Source organism: Falco biarmicus, chromosome 6 (genome assembly GCF_023638135.1).
Source record: "Falco biarmicus isolate bFalBia1 chromosome 6, bFalBia1.pri, whole genome shotgun sequence".
Classification (NCBI taxonomy): Eukaryota; Metazoa; Chordata; class Aves; order Falconiformes; family Falconidae; genus Falco; species Falco biarmicus.
The window spans coordinates 82,722,585-82,734,686 of record NC_079293.1 but is presented as its reverse complement, the minus strand read 5'-3'; the positions used below and the strand labels follow the sequence as shown (position 1 = coordinate 82,734,686).

At 40.2% G+C, this 12,102-nt stretch overlaps 1 protein-coding gene across 2 annotated transcripts in view; it reads left to right on the top strand.

Annotated features, from left to right (window-relative positions):
• Positions 1 to 12,102, top strand: part of HEATR1 (HEAT repeat containing 1) — a 38,649-nt gene continuing 26,547 nt past the window's right edge. The window contains exons 1-13 of one of the 2 annotated variants that reach the window (XM_056343255.1): positions 1 to 94; positions 280 to 458; positions 2,333 to 2,549; positions 3,430 to 3,571; positions 4,096 to 4,197; positions 5,081 to 5,221; positions 5,787 to 5,998; positions 7,220 to 7,353; positions 8,163 to 8,271; positions 8,611 to 8,721; positions 9,174 to 9,291; positions 10,515 to 10,622; positions 11,028 to 11,123. In XM_056343255.1, the coding sequence (XP_056199230.1) occupies positions 317 to 458; positions 2,333 to 2,549; positions 3,430 to 3,571; positions 4,096 to 4,197; positions 5,081 to 5,221; positions 5,787 to 5,998; positions 7,220 to 7,353; positions 8,163 to 8,271; positions 8,611 to 8,721; positions 9,174 to 9,291; positions 10,515 to 10,622; positions 11,028 to 11,123 (1,632 nt within the window). In that variant the 5' untranslated portion in view covers positions 1 to 94; positions 280 to 316. Of the gene's footprint in view, positions 95 to 279; positions 459 to 2,332; positions 2,550 to 3,429; positions 3,572 to 4,095; positions 4,198 to 5,080; positions 5,222 to 5,786; positions 5,999 to 6,116; positions 6,427 to 7,219; positions 7,354 to 8,162; positions 8,272 to 8,610; positions 8,722 to 9,173; positions 9,292 to 10,514; positions 10,623 to 11,027; positions 11,124 to 12,102 lie in introns of those variants that run through there. The other variant, XM_056343256.1, reaches the window with a different exon arrangement.

Sequence of the window (12,102 nt, the reverse complement as noted above, 5' to 3'; positions counted from 1 at the left end):
GGGGCCGCAGCTTCCCGTTCCGCCCGGGCCGCCGCTTCCGGGTGAGCGGCGCGGCGGCTCACGTGGGGCCCGGCGGGCAGCGGAGCGGAGCTAGGTCGGTGGCGGAGACCGGGAGCGGGACCGGGAAGAGGCTCGTCTCCCCGCCTGCCGCCGTCCCTCTTCTCCCCCACCCCCCCACCGGGCGTGCGCGGCCCTGAGGGGCGCTGGCGGGGGGAGGGGCGGCGTCTGCCTCCACGCAGCTGCGTTACCCGCGGGCCTGCTTTGGGTTTCTTCCATTAGGTTTCTCTGAAGGCCTCTTTGGTTGGGAGACGAAGCCATGACGTCCCTGGCGGAGCAGCTGAAGCGGCTGGCGCTTCCACAGACTGACCCCAGCCTCCTGAACCGCACCGAAGTAGCGTCGCTGCTGTTCACCTGCAAGGAGGCTGCTGGTATTGACAGGGACACGTTTTTTGCAATCGGTGAGTTGGGGTGGTTTAAGTCCCGGTGATTTAACGAATTGTCTGTCAAAAAAAAAAGCCTGGGAAAGGCAAACCCGTATTCAAAAGAGGCCAGAAGGATAATTCAAGAACCTATGGGTTAATCAGCATCGCTCCAGTCTATGGGAAGAGCATGGAGCCGGTCTTCTTGGAGCACGTTTCTGGGTGCGTGATGGGTAAGGTGACTGGGAAGAGTTGGGGGCCCCAAGGTGGCCGAGGGCTGGAGAATTTGCCCTGTAAGGAGAGGTTGGTGGGGCTGGTCTCATTCAGCCTGGAGAAGAGAAGGCCCTGGGGGGGTCTGACAGCAGCCCGCCAGCACCTGTGAGGAGGTTTCAGGAAGACAGGTCGGCTGGAGGACAGGAGGCAATGGGCATAAGTTGAAACAACAGAGGCTCAAACTGGATATAAGGAAGAGCTTTTCTCACTGTGAAGACAGTCAAGCAGTTCAACAGGTTGTCCAGAGAGGTTGTGCTCTTCGTGCTTTTGAAAGCCCCAACTGGATAATGCCTTGAGCAACTTGAGCTGATTTCAGGGCACACTCTGCTTTTGGCAGGGCCTTGGACTAGAGGGCTGCCCAAGGTCCCTTCCAACCTGAATTCTGTGATTTCATCAAAACATGCTGACACCCTGCTCTTTGGTTACACTATGGCCACAAATAGTGTAAGGTGGCAGAAGCCATTGCTGTGTTTGCATGCTTCAGATCCTTTGTGCTTACTTCTTTCCATTTTTGTTTGGAACTTTACCCAGGAATGTGATGCTTCGTGAATGAGAAGGCTGTTTTCTAAAACCAGAAAAATTAATATAATATACCTATGTTAAGTAACAAGGTTGTAGATTTATATGTCTTTGATGCAACATAGAGTATTTTTTCGTTTCTTAAATAGCTGCTATAGAACTGCTACATCAAATAGTTTATTTTTGCCATATTTCAGCCAACCACCTAGTGTCTTCATTTCAGCTGAAACAGTCTTCTTTGTGATTAGCCATTAATATTTACAAGCTTTTGTGAAATAAAGGATTCATTTATCCAGTGGTGTACGTAGAATATTGTATTTTAATTTATTTAAAGAGGTACCTTTGCTTGCTTCATCCATATAAAATCGCAATAAATTTGGCTGGAGGGGACCTCTCACAGTTGTTTGGTACTAGCCCAACTGACCACAGGGCTAGTTAGTCCAGGTTGCTCAGGCCTGTGTTTGGCTGAGTTTGAGGATGAATGGTCTCTGATCCAATATTGGGCCTCTGATTTAGTGTTTGACCACCCCCATGTTTAAAAAAAAGAAATAATAATCAATCCGTACATTGCCTTCGAGTTTCATATGTTCTTACTTATATCTGTGGCCTCCCATCCTCCCATTGTACATCTGTGAGAAGAGGCTGGCTCCATATTCTTGATAACCTACGCTATGTCCCATCAAGTAGTTGCAGACAGCAGGAAGATTTCCTGTTGATTCTTCTCCAGGCTGAACAAGCCCAATTCCTCCATACAGTTTCCTTTTATATTATTTACCAGTCCCCTGACCATCTTAGTGCTCCTGTGCTGGACTCACACCGATTTGGCAATGTTTTTCTTCTGCTCATGAGCTCAAAATTATACACATTGCTCCAGATGCAATCTCGCAAATGGCAGGGATGGTTCACCTCCCGCAGCCAGCTGGATACACTCTAATTTATAAGTGTAGCAAAAGTTTTGGTCTTAATATTTTTAGTAAGATTTACTGGTTGGTTTGGTTTTCATAGTGAGTGTAACGTATACCAGTATAGCAAGGAAGCTGAGTATGCCATTGAGAAAGTAGGTGGGTAGGACTGGTGAATAAAACGTGCGTTTAAAGCTTTCTTCCATTTTTTTTCCACAGGATGTACTGGCTTAGAAGAACTGATGGGGATTGATCCTTCATTTGAAGTGTTCCAGTCCAGTTTGTTTAGTTCCACGTCCAAAGGCCTGGAGCGCAGTGTTCAGTCTAAAGCAGTAAATCAGCAACTGGATAAGAATATTTCATTGTTCCTAATTCACCTGTCCCCTTACTTTATGCTTAAGCCAGCCCAGAAGTGCCTTGAATGGCTGATCCACAGGTAATCCACTGAATATTTTATATGTCAATAGATAAGACTACTAGAAATGCCAGATATTTTTTCACCATTGAGAAAAATTCTAAATAATTTTACTTGTTTTCTAAAAACGCAGGTTAAATTGTTAAAAATACTCACTTGGGCTTAGTCTTTATGGGGCCAGATGCTCTTCTTTGCCAATTAGATTTTTGTCTTTTGATAAATTTCTGTGAAAGTTTTGATCTGTCATGATAGTCTATATAAAAGCAATAAATGCTTTGCCTAGCTTTCACCAAATTTGCCCAACTCTAGCCATCTTACAGAGGACCTAGAGAGGCATTTTATGTCGTACACTTTTGGAAATGGGCTGTGTAAAATAGCTGATTTTCAGTATTAACTGTGAACCATGAATATGATGCCCTTGTATTATAACATGAGCTAAGTAGTCTTATTTCAAGATTATGTAGGAAGGTATGAAGAAAAAACATATCAAGTATTTTGTGAAGTGATGTTGTATTTGTTTAAACTAATCTACCCAGATGCAGAAAGTGTAATACTTCATGTCATGAAAGAGTGGGTGATTTTGTTGCTACAGCCTTTGAAACACGGTTTTATATATATGATATAATATATATATTATACTGAAATTCATACTTAACTCCTATAGGGATCTAAAATTACTGAAAGGGAGGAAAAAATTGCTAGCACTGTTTCTTTCCTTTAGTGCATACAGGCTAGCAGCCATCTAGGGATTCTGGACTGCAGGTGGACCATGTGTCTGAGTCAGTATGACTTCATCTTGCTTAAAAACAAGTAAACCAGATGTTTCGAGAAGAAAGTGACTGGGTCGGGTTTTTTTGGATTTCCATATGATTTTTAACTGTGTATATGTGTTTTTCCTTAGATTTCACATCCATCTCTACAATCAAGATAGTTTGATTGGTTGTGTTCTGCCATATCATGAGACTAATCTATTTGTGAGAGTTATTCAGCTTTTAAATATAAAAAGCCCAACTCATAAATGGCATTGGATGGATCCAATAAGGGTAAAGTATTTAACAGATGCAAGCTGAGAGAAGCATGAGGGACTTTATTAATAATGTCTTGACTCTGTTACTAGGTTTATGAATATGGACCACCTGTTCATGTGGTTAGTTGTAGAACTGTACTGAAAGATTTAATTGCAAGGATGGAGCCTGGATGCCCACCTGTTGTTTCTGCTATCTTTCTTTATAAATATAAAGTTAATTATAAAAAGCTTTGATTTTGTTTTGGCAAAGTTGAAGTATGGTTTTAAGGTGCAAGTACTTGCTACTGCTAGGAAGATATGTCAATTACTACAATATATGTTTATTTGAATATAGTTTATATGTAATGCTTTTCATTATCTGTCTTAATGCAGATACAAAAAATTCCAGAGTGGTGTGTGGGTTTCCATTTATTTACTTATTTGATTTTAAGTGGTGTTAACTGATCGGTAGGATTAATTTAGAGTTTATATTAATTTTTACTTTGGGTGCTTCACTTTACCCTTGAGTGTGCTCATTTTTCTTTTTTTCACTATTTAAAGAAACCTGGAGTCCCACTGGCAAGGGGTACTGTCATTACACACTGCTACAAAGACCTGGATTTCATGGATTTCATCTGCAGGCTGGTAGCACAATCTGTGAAGGTTGTTAATTTATTCTAGAAAATTACTTGTTTGGTTTTCCCCATCTCTGTATAGTATTATGCTATTTACTAATATGTTGACTTACATATCAAATAGTAAAAGGAGTCATTAGTACACAATATGAAAATTTCTTGTTATTTGTATAGACGACAGTCTATCAGAAATTCTTGTAAGGAAGTGGCTGAGAACCAATGAGCCATGACAAAACAATTTAGCAATAGTGTATTGCTTCAAAGTACTTATTTGTCTTCATTTCTTTTATAAAGTCATTTGTGCTATTCGCTTGTAACTGTGCTTTGAATTTGGGTATCTCTTTTGCGGGTTGTCGTGGGTGTTTTAAATGTACATTTTCAAGTATTAATGAGAATGTAAAACTGAGAATATTAGAAGGTGAGCAGATTTATTTGTTTTTCAGTTAATGTCAAACAGAACTAGTTTTATAGTCTCAGAAGGGTAAGATGTACGACAATTCCAGTTACATAGAGAACTAGAACGCACTTACTGTCGAAACTCAGCAAAGCACGCACAGTAACAGGGTTTGTTCACAGATGTAGTAGGGCGGTGATATACCAGTCAGCTTCATGGTAGTCCAGTTCTCAGTCTTGAGCATGACACCAAAATCACAAGTTATTTAGGTTACCTTATTATGACTAACTGTAGTGGCTGAGGATTAGCACTTATTTCCTTCTACCATGTCTGCAAGGAGGAGCAGTAACCTCTGGTGAGGGTTATTGCTGGGAGGAGGTGATGACTTAAGTTGTGCCAGCAGGAGCTGGTAGAGCTTTACACGCTGGAGTTCTGAGATTTTGCTGGGTGGGAGGGAAGCCGTATGTGTGTTTGCACTTGTCCTGATGTCTGAACAACTGATTTTTCTGTGGTCCAGGTCTTTTCAGAGTATCCTGGCAGCTCGGCTCAGTTGAGAGTTCTTCTTGTGTTTTATGCCTCCACCATTGTGTCAGCTCTTGCAGCCGCAGAGAAGATAACAGACACTATAGTTTCTAAGCTGCTTCCTTACATCCAAAAGGTGTGTGAGGCTTGTGTTTTCATTCCTGTGTGAAGTGTACTGTGTTCTGCTGACATGTGCCTGCAGGTAACATTTAAGAGGGATATTCTATGTGAAATGTATCGTACCGCTCTTAGCCTGCTTTGAAACATTAGGCAGAGAAGATCCATGAATAATAATTTTTTTCACACCTCAGATGAGCACTTTTAAGTACTCTTCCTACGCGACATGAGGAATGGAGCTGTGAGAAATGAATACATAGTTTAAATGAACCTCTTTGCCTTAGAGACTTACTGTGCTAAACAGTGAGGAAATGGAGTCAGGGTGGACAGCCTGCTTTTACCTCCAGCACTGTTGCTTTGTTAACAAACAGGGCAGCAGTTAATGGGTATGTCTTCTGTATGTGTGCACCCTGCGTGACAGTTTTTTCTTCTTGAAAGTTGCGTGTGTAGATCCCTTAAAAGTTCATACATGGGGAAGATAGTGTGATTCCATGGGTGTCAGGGTGAAAATTATTTTTATGGTAATGTACTATTTTTTTTTTAATTTGTATGTATTAAAAATCCACCTTGATCTGTTTTCCTAGGGCTTGAAATCCTCTGTACAGGATTACAGAGCTGCAACATACATGATAATCTGCCAGATGACAGTAAAAGTGACAGTGGAGACTTCCTTGGTGCATTCCTTGATGCTGCAGATAAGCAAGACATTATCTAAAGTGCCCTCATTAATCAGGGATGGGGTGGCCTGCTTGAACCTACTTCTACAAACTCAGAAAGGAGACAAACTTGGGAAAAAGTAAGTGTACTTTAATTGAGTTTTCCCACTCTTTAAAAGATCAGACTGCACTTCAGTAATTTGAATTTTTTTTATCCTCCTCATTAAAGGGACTCTTTCCTTTCAGAAATTTTGGTAGTTGACATTTCGAAGGGCTTGGAAGTTTGTTTGACTGACTTTGAAAATTTGTATGCTTGCTGCAGCTAAGGAGTCTCAGTGGTGTGACTCTGTCATCTTTTGGTCCCTCTCCTGCCACTTCCCTCAGTAAAGGATTGCTGTCAATGCGCAAGACTGAACCCTGCCAGTAAGAGGTTTTCTTGAAAGTGGGAATCCTGGAAGAGAAGCCAGCATAATAGTGGTAGTGCAAATCTGAAGTTGTTTGAATAGCTTGGAAAAAAGAAGTTCTTTCCCTTCAGGGCTTTGAGTTCCTACAGTTTGACACCTGAAGTGTAAGTGCTTCTATACCACCACTTCTTTGGTCCCACAAGTCAGGTTCTCTTCTGGAGGTACATGTAGTATTTCATTCCCATCAGTCTGTCTGCCCTGCCCTCTTACAGTTAGCTGGTGCTGTTAATGTGCACTTGAACACAGTGATGGAAGTCCTGCATGCTACAGGGCGTTTGACTGCTGGCAGAGAGGTTAGCATGCGTATTCCAACAGAATTAAATCTTTACAGGAATAAGTACAGTGATTACCTGCCGGGTACTTGAACACGGTCATAGTAGAGGAAAATGGGTTAAAAGCTGAGGTGTGAGGAACTAAAGGAGAGACGTGCTTGATGCTTTATGCAGCATCCAGATAGGTGGGTAGAAGAGGAGACAAGATGAGATAAACATTTTATGAACAGGAAGGGAAATTGCTTCTGCTCTCTTTGAGGATCTCCTGTCATTGATCTATTGCTTCTTCTCCCTTCCTTTGGTGCTGCTGGGTAGTAGATAGGCTGCCTGCAACGTGAGGATATCAAGTATTTTTTCTTGTACTACCACCTTCACAAAAACATAAGTATGTGCTGCTGTGCTCAACATGACTAGCATATCCTGTTTTCTTCTTGGATATTAAATGCACCAGTAAACCTCTGGGAATAAGGAAGTGGATCCCTATGAATCTTTTCAGTATTTGTTTATGATGAGGCTGTTACTCGTTGCTGTAAACTGAATCCTTAGGAAGTCTGCATGGTTTGAAGGTGTTGGTAGCCCAGATGAGCATACATTTATTAATTTATTTCTCTTTTCCATTGTGCAGGCCATTTAATTATCTTTGCAAAATCCCAGAACTGGTAACACTTTTGCAAGGCCTTTCAGAAAACTATGATATCTCTCCTCTTCTGCGCTACCTGTTGCCTCACCTTGTTTGCACTGTCATGAAAAGTGATACAGGTAAGTTAGCACATACATTTTTACAATTTTGTTGAGGCTTAAGGACAGATGGCTGTGTCATTTTAGTTACTTCTGCCATTAAAACTGCGCCAATACATGTGAAGACCTGATTAAGCTTTTGTGTGTGTGTTGCTTTTTGTTTTCCCAGGCCCTGCAGAGGAGACTGCTTTAGGCATTGTAATATCTGTATCTCTTCGATATACATGTTGATTTGCAGTATTTCAGCAATAACTTAGTTTTGATATATGAAATTTCTGACTTTTAGAGATGTATTGTAGTACTGAAAAAATAATTTTTAGGTACATTATATGTACTCCATAGTTTTAAGTAGTGGAGATCTGTGTTTACCTGATGAATTAAACATGCCTGGGGACAGTCTGGGACAGCAAGGCTGCCTGGCCTGCAGTAGTAGCCTGTGCCTGCACTAATAAATTTGTTTGCACTGTGGACTTGTAACTGCCAAATCATGACTGGGAAAGCTCTTGTGTTGAAAAGGTCTGGCTAGATTCATGCCAGGGAGTGCTGCAGGGAGCTGCTGGCACAGGTTGTGGTAGCAGGTCTGGAACGTTCCAAAGCATACGTGAATTTATTGGTAGCAATACAGCCTGTGGCATTTTAATTACATTGGTATAAAGCATCGCTAGCAGCTCATGGAGAGTAAGTGGTAATAATCAATTAACATTGTGGTCTTCAAGCTGTGTGCTTGGTTCACCAGATGATGATGTCTGTACAAGCTATTATATTTAATCAGTACGAAGGGGTTATTCTCAAACTACTGTTCATCTTTTATGGTTACATATTGTCCTTAGAGGAAGAAGAAGAATCTGAAGAGATAGAGAATCCAATTTACATCAGCCATCTTGAAGCTATTCTTCAGAGTATACCGCTGGAAAAGGATTTAGATCACCTGTTGGCTTCGTGAGTTAACTTCGATTATTTTTCTTCTGCAGTACTACAGTCGTTTCTGATTTAATAACAATTAATTCCTGACAATGGCATTAGCGTTATATGAGCACGTTCTCCTGAGTTCGTAAGTTAACGCCAAACCTGGATTTTGAAACTGAAACATTCAGTAATCCTGAAGAGCCATACTTTTAGCACTTGTGAGACAGAGTGAAACTTCAAGCCAAGAGCAAATCTGTACTTGCAAGAAGTAATGCATATTAATCCTAACCTGTTTAGCAATGCACTTTGGCACATTAATGAAAACTGCACTATTCAAAACATGGTGGCTTTTTCTTTTGTTTTTAATTTTAGCAAGTTTCTTGAAGAGTATATCTCCTGTGGCACAGAGATTGAATCTAATCCCACGAAAATGGCTGCACTCAATCAAAAGTTGCTTCCTCTTATCAGACTTCTTGAGAGAAAGTAAGTTCTATTTTTTCTATTACAGACCTGCAGTCTGTAGAGTGGTCATGTCAGCTATGATCTTGGCTTACTGGGTGTAGTAAGCACAATATTCTTGCCCAGATAAATACAGCAAAAATAACTGACTCCTAATCTTTGTCCAAATTTTATTTTACTGATCTGTCCTTACCTATTTTGTTATCAGTGTAGTACATGGAAACAGACCTACTGGCTTTGTACAGCTGTTTGCTGTGTAGCATGACCCTTTCTGCTAGTTACTTATCCTAGTAGTCACAATATCGTTCATCCGTGTTCAGGCATAATGCTTGATTGCCTTGCAAAGCTACTTGAAATAATCAGGTTCAGATGAGTATGTGTGCATTCAGCTTCCTTGTATTTCCCTGTATTTCTCTAGTATACCTGTTCTCTCGTAATACTCTGTGGAACATGTTGGGGGTTTCATCTGTTGGCAGGTATCTTAAAGCCTTAGACTCTGTGTTGGAGAAGCATCTGGAAGACTGCACAGATGAGGCTGACCAAAATATTTTTCACCAATTTATTTCGCTTTCATTAAGCTGTGGCAAATACAAGGTAGGTAGGAGTTCAATTTGTGATCCTAGCTCTTGCTTGGTTGTACTGTCAGAAGGCTGGTATTTTGGCAAAGTTCTGTTCTCTTTTCCTCTTTCTAAACAAAATCTCTACCATTCCCACCAAAAAAAAAAAGCAAACAAAGAAACAGCTTTCTTAAATGTGATTTGGGGAGGGGGGGCTTGATCAAAACTGGTAAAATAAAAGCTGTCAGAGCTTTTAAGGTCACGTTCATCACAGTCAGTCATGAGTGTGAGCTTTTTTTCCATGGTTAAAATGTATACGTTTCCACCTGCCCCAATTGCTATCAATAATTTTTTTCCTTAGGAACATGGCCACTGCATACACTGTAGTGGTCAATAGTGACAACACGGTGGCACTCAGCAAGGCATCATCGTACTTAAAGGTTTTGTCAGTCAGATGTGTCTGTTTTGGGAAAGCTGACAAACAACTTTATCACTGTTGAGAGAAGGTGGTTTGGTCCTTTTTTTGCATTGATTTTATGAATATTTACAGTCAGTAACATGGAAGAGTAGAGTGACTACAGAGTTCTTCCCTGTGCCATTTCTGAAGAGCAGTTGAAACTCAGCCTAACACAGATAACCATGAGTGCAACAGATCTGTCCAAGGAATGTATTATTAAGAAATGGTTAGTATCATGCTGTTGTTTGCAATGATTTAAAGACTGAAAGCACTTAAAAAAAGATGATAAACTACATAAAGAAGTGCTTCGTGTATTTTTGTACTGATTTAATGAAGGCACAGATTCTGTGATGGAATAACAAGTGGATTAACAGAAAAAGAAGGCATGCAGAACAAAGCCGTGTGACTCTCTTCTAGCCTTTAAGGTTCCTGAGATAAGTGCATGCAATTGGACTGGCAGGGATGCCTTTTTCACAGTTTCTATCTGTGCTCTGTCACACTGACTTTGTCACTAGAGCTTTCTCAGAATCCTTAGATAAGTGTAGTGCATTTCTAGGACAAAACGGTGTCTGTGGCTTACTGTACTTTTCAAGCTATATTCCAAAAACTGTCTGCCAAAGCAAAGACAACCAAATTTGAAACAGTTATACATCATTGCTCTGTATCTGATACTTTTGGGGTCTAAATTATTCATGTTTTCTTCTGGTACAAAAAACTGCTGAAAGAATTTCTCCTGTTATCCTGGTATGTACTTAAAGTGTTTTTTAACATGCAGTGGGTCACTCTGAAATCTGTTATTTCAGTTTCTGGAAGACTCTGATACCTCCCTTCTGCTTAGTTTGAATCATCCTCAGCCAGCTGTGCGGGTCCTGGCTCTTCAGCACTTGGAAGATGTTATTGAAACATCAAAGGTTTGTGTCCTGAATCTCTCACTTACAGAACTGACAAAACATACAATGTCTTCAAAAAGCTGTTTGCCAGGCATACCGGTTGAAGATGAGTGGTACATTAAACTATTCTTATGTCATTGTCACTGGTTTCTCAGGGTGTTTTCAGTAGGTTTCTGTCACCATTTTCCTGTATTCTGGAGTCTGGATGTAGTTCTTGTTTATTAAGCTGCTTGTATTCTAAAATAATGGATAATTCTGGTTTTCTTTCTTTTGTTGGTTAAAGTTAGTTTGCCTTTGAGGTTTAATTTCATTGACGTTACCACTATTCTTCTACGAGGATTCAGATATTTCATTAAAGTCTGTAAATCATGCTACCAACACATTTTTTTTTTTTCCTTTGGCTCTTTTTATCCTTTATTTTTTCAGGAAGGCTTTGATCAGTCCTTCATAGAAGAAGCAATTTTTGGTCGGCTCAAGGATGACAACAGAGATGTTGTAATGTCTGCTCTCAGTTCTTTGGAGGTAAGTGTCTATTTTTTGATGTGTCAGGTGAGATTTTAGAATATGTGTGTCTGGAATGTATTCTTTGTAATTGCCCTTCTACTCATGTCCTTCCTGTACAGCTTTTGTCCTTTAGCAGGATTAAACAGCACAAATTTAAGAGGCTTGTGGTTTTTACCACCTCACAATTCCCCCCAAATTTCTGCTTCCTGATCTTTCCCAAAGTGTTTGCACGTAACCTGAATATTGATATCTTTTTATGTAGCTACTAAAGTATATTTTAATCTTTGATTATTATTTGAAGTGTGATTCCTGCTTATCCTGTACATTTTTCTATAAAAATGCAAGCCATGTTGTCTGCCTTTTGGATAGAAAATGGTGCAGTGACAAGTCGTTACGCTAGTGAGAAGTGCTCAGTTGAGTTTTTCCGTATGAGAGTCATTTGGTCAGTTGATAGCGGCAAAGTCCTAAACTCCAGCTCAGGTTTACTGGATAAGGCTCTGGTATGCATTGTACTGATTGTTTCCAGCTAGAGTAACAGTCTGTCTTTATTGCTTCTGCTGAGTAGTGGTGGAGAATATTAGTAGTGGTAGTAAAATTGGTCTTGTGTGTTCGTTCATTCTCAATCACTAAAAAACAGGAATAGAAGCACGTGAGTGCTTCATTAGACTGCAGTATCTTTTGTTAATGTTCCTTGTATTTTTGTCATACAGGTGGTATGTAAAGTAAAAGCATTCTTGTTTAATTAGAAAGCATTTTTCTCATTGTTTATCAATTTTACAAATCATTTCTGCATTCAATAAATTCTCCGTACTTCAGCATTTCAAGAGGGCATGGTGGGCAGCCTTGTAACTTCTGTTCACCCTGATAATATCTTCATTACATCATCATCAATAGGAATGCAATTAGTGATGTTTGGTCTCTGTTTCCACTCGGTATAGCAGAAGCTTTTTCCATTATGATATGGTAAATTATTTTGTATCTTACTATACTTTCGTTC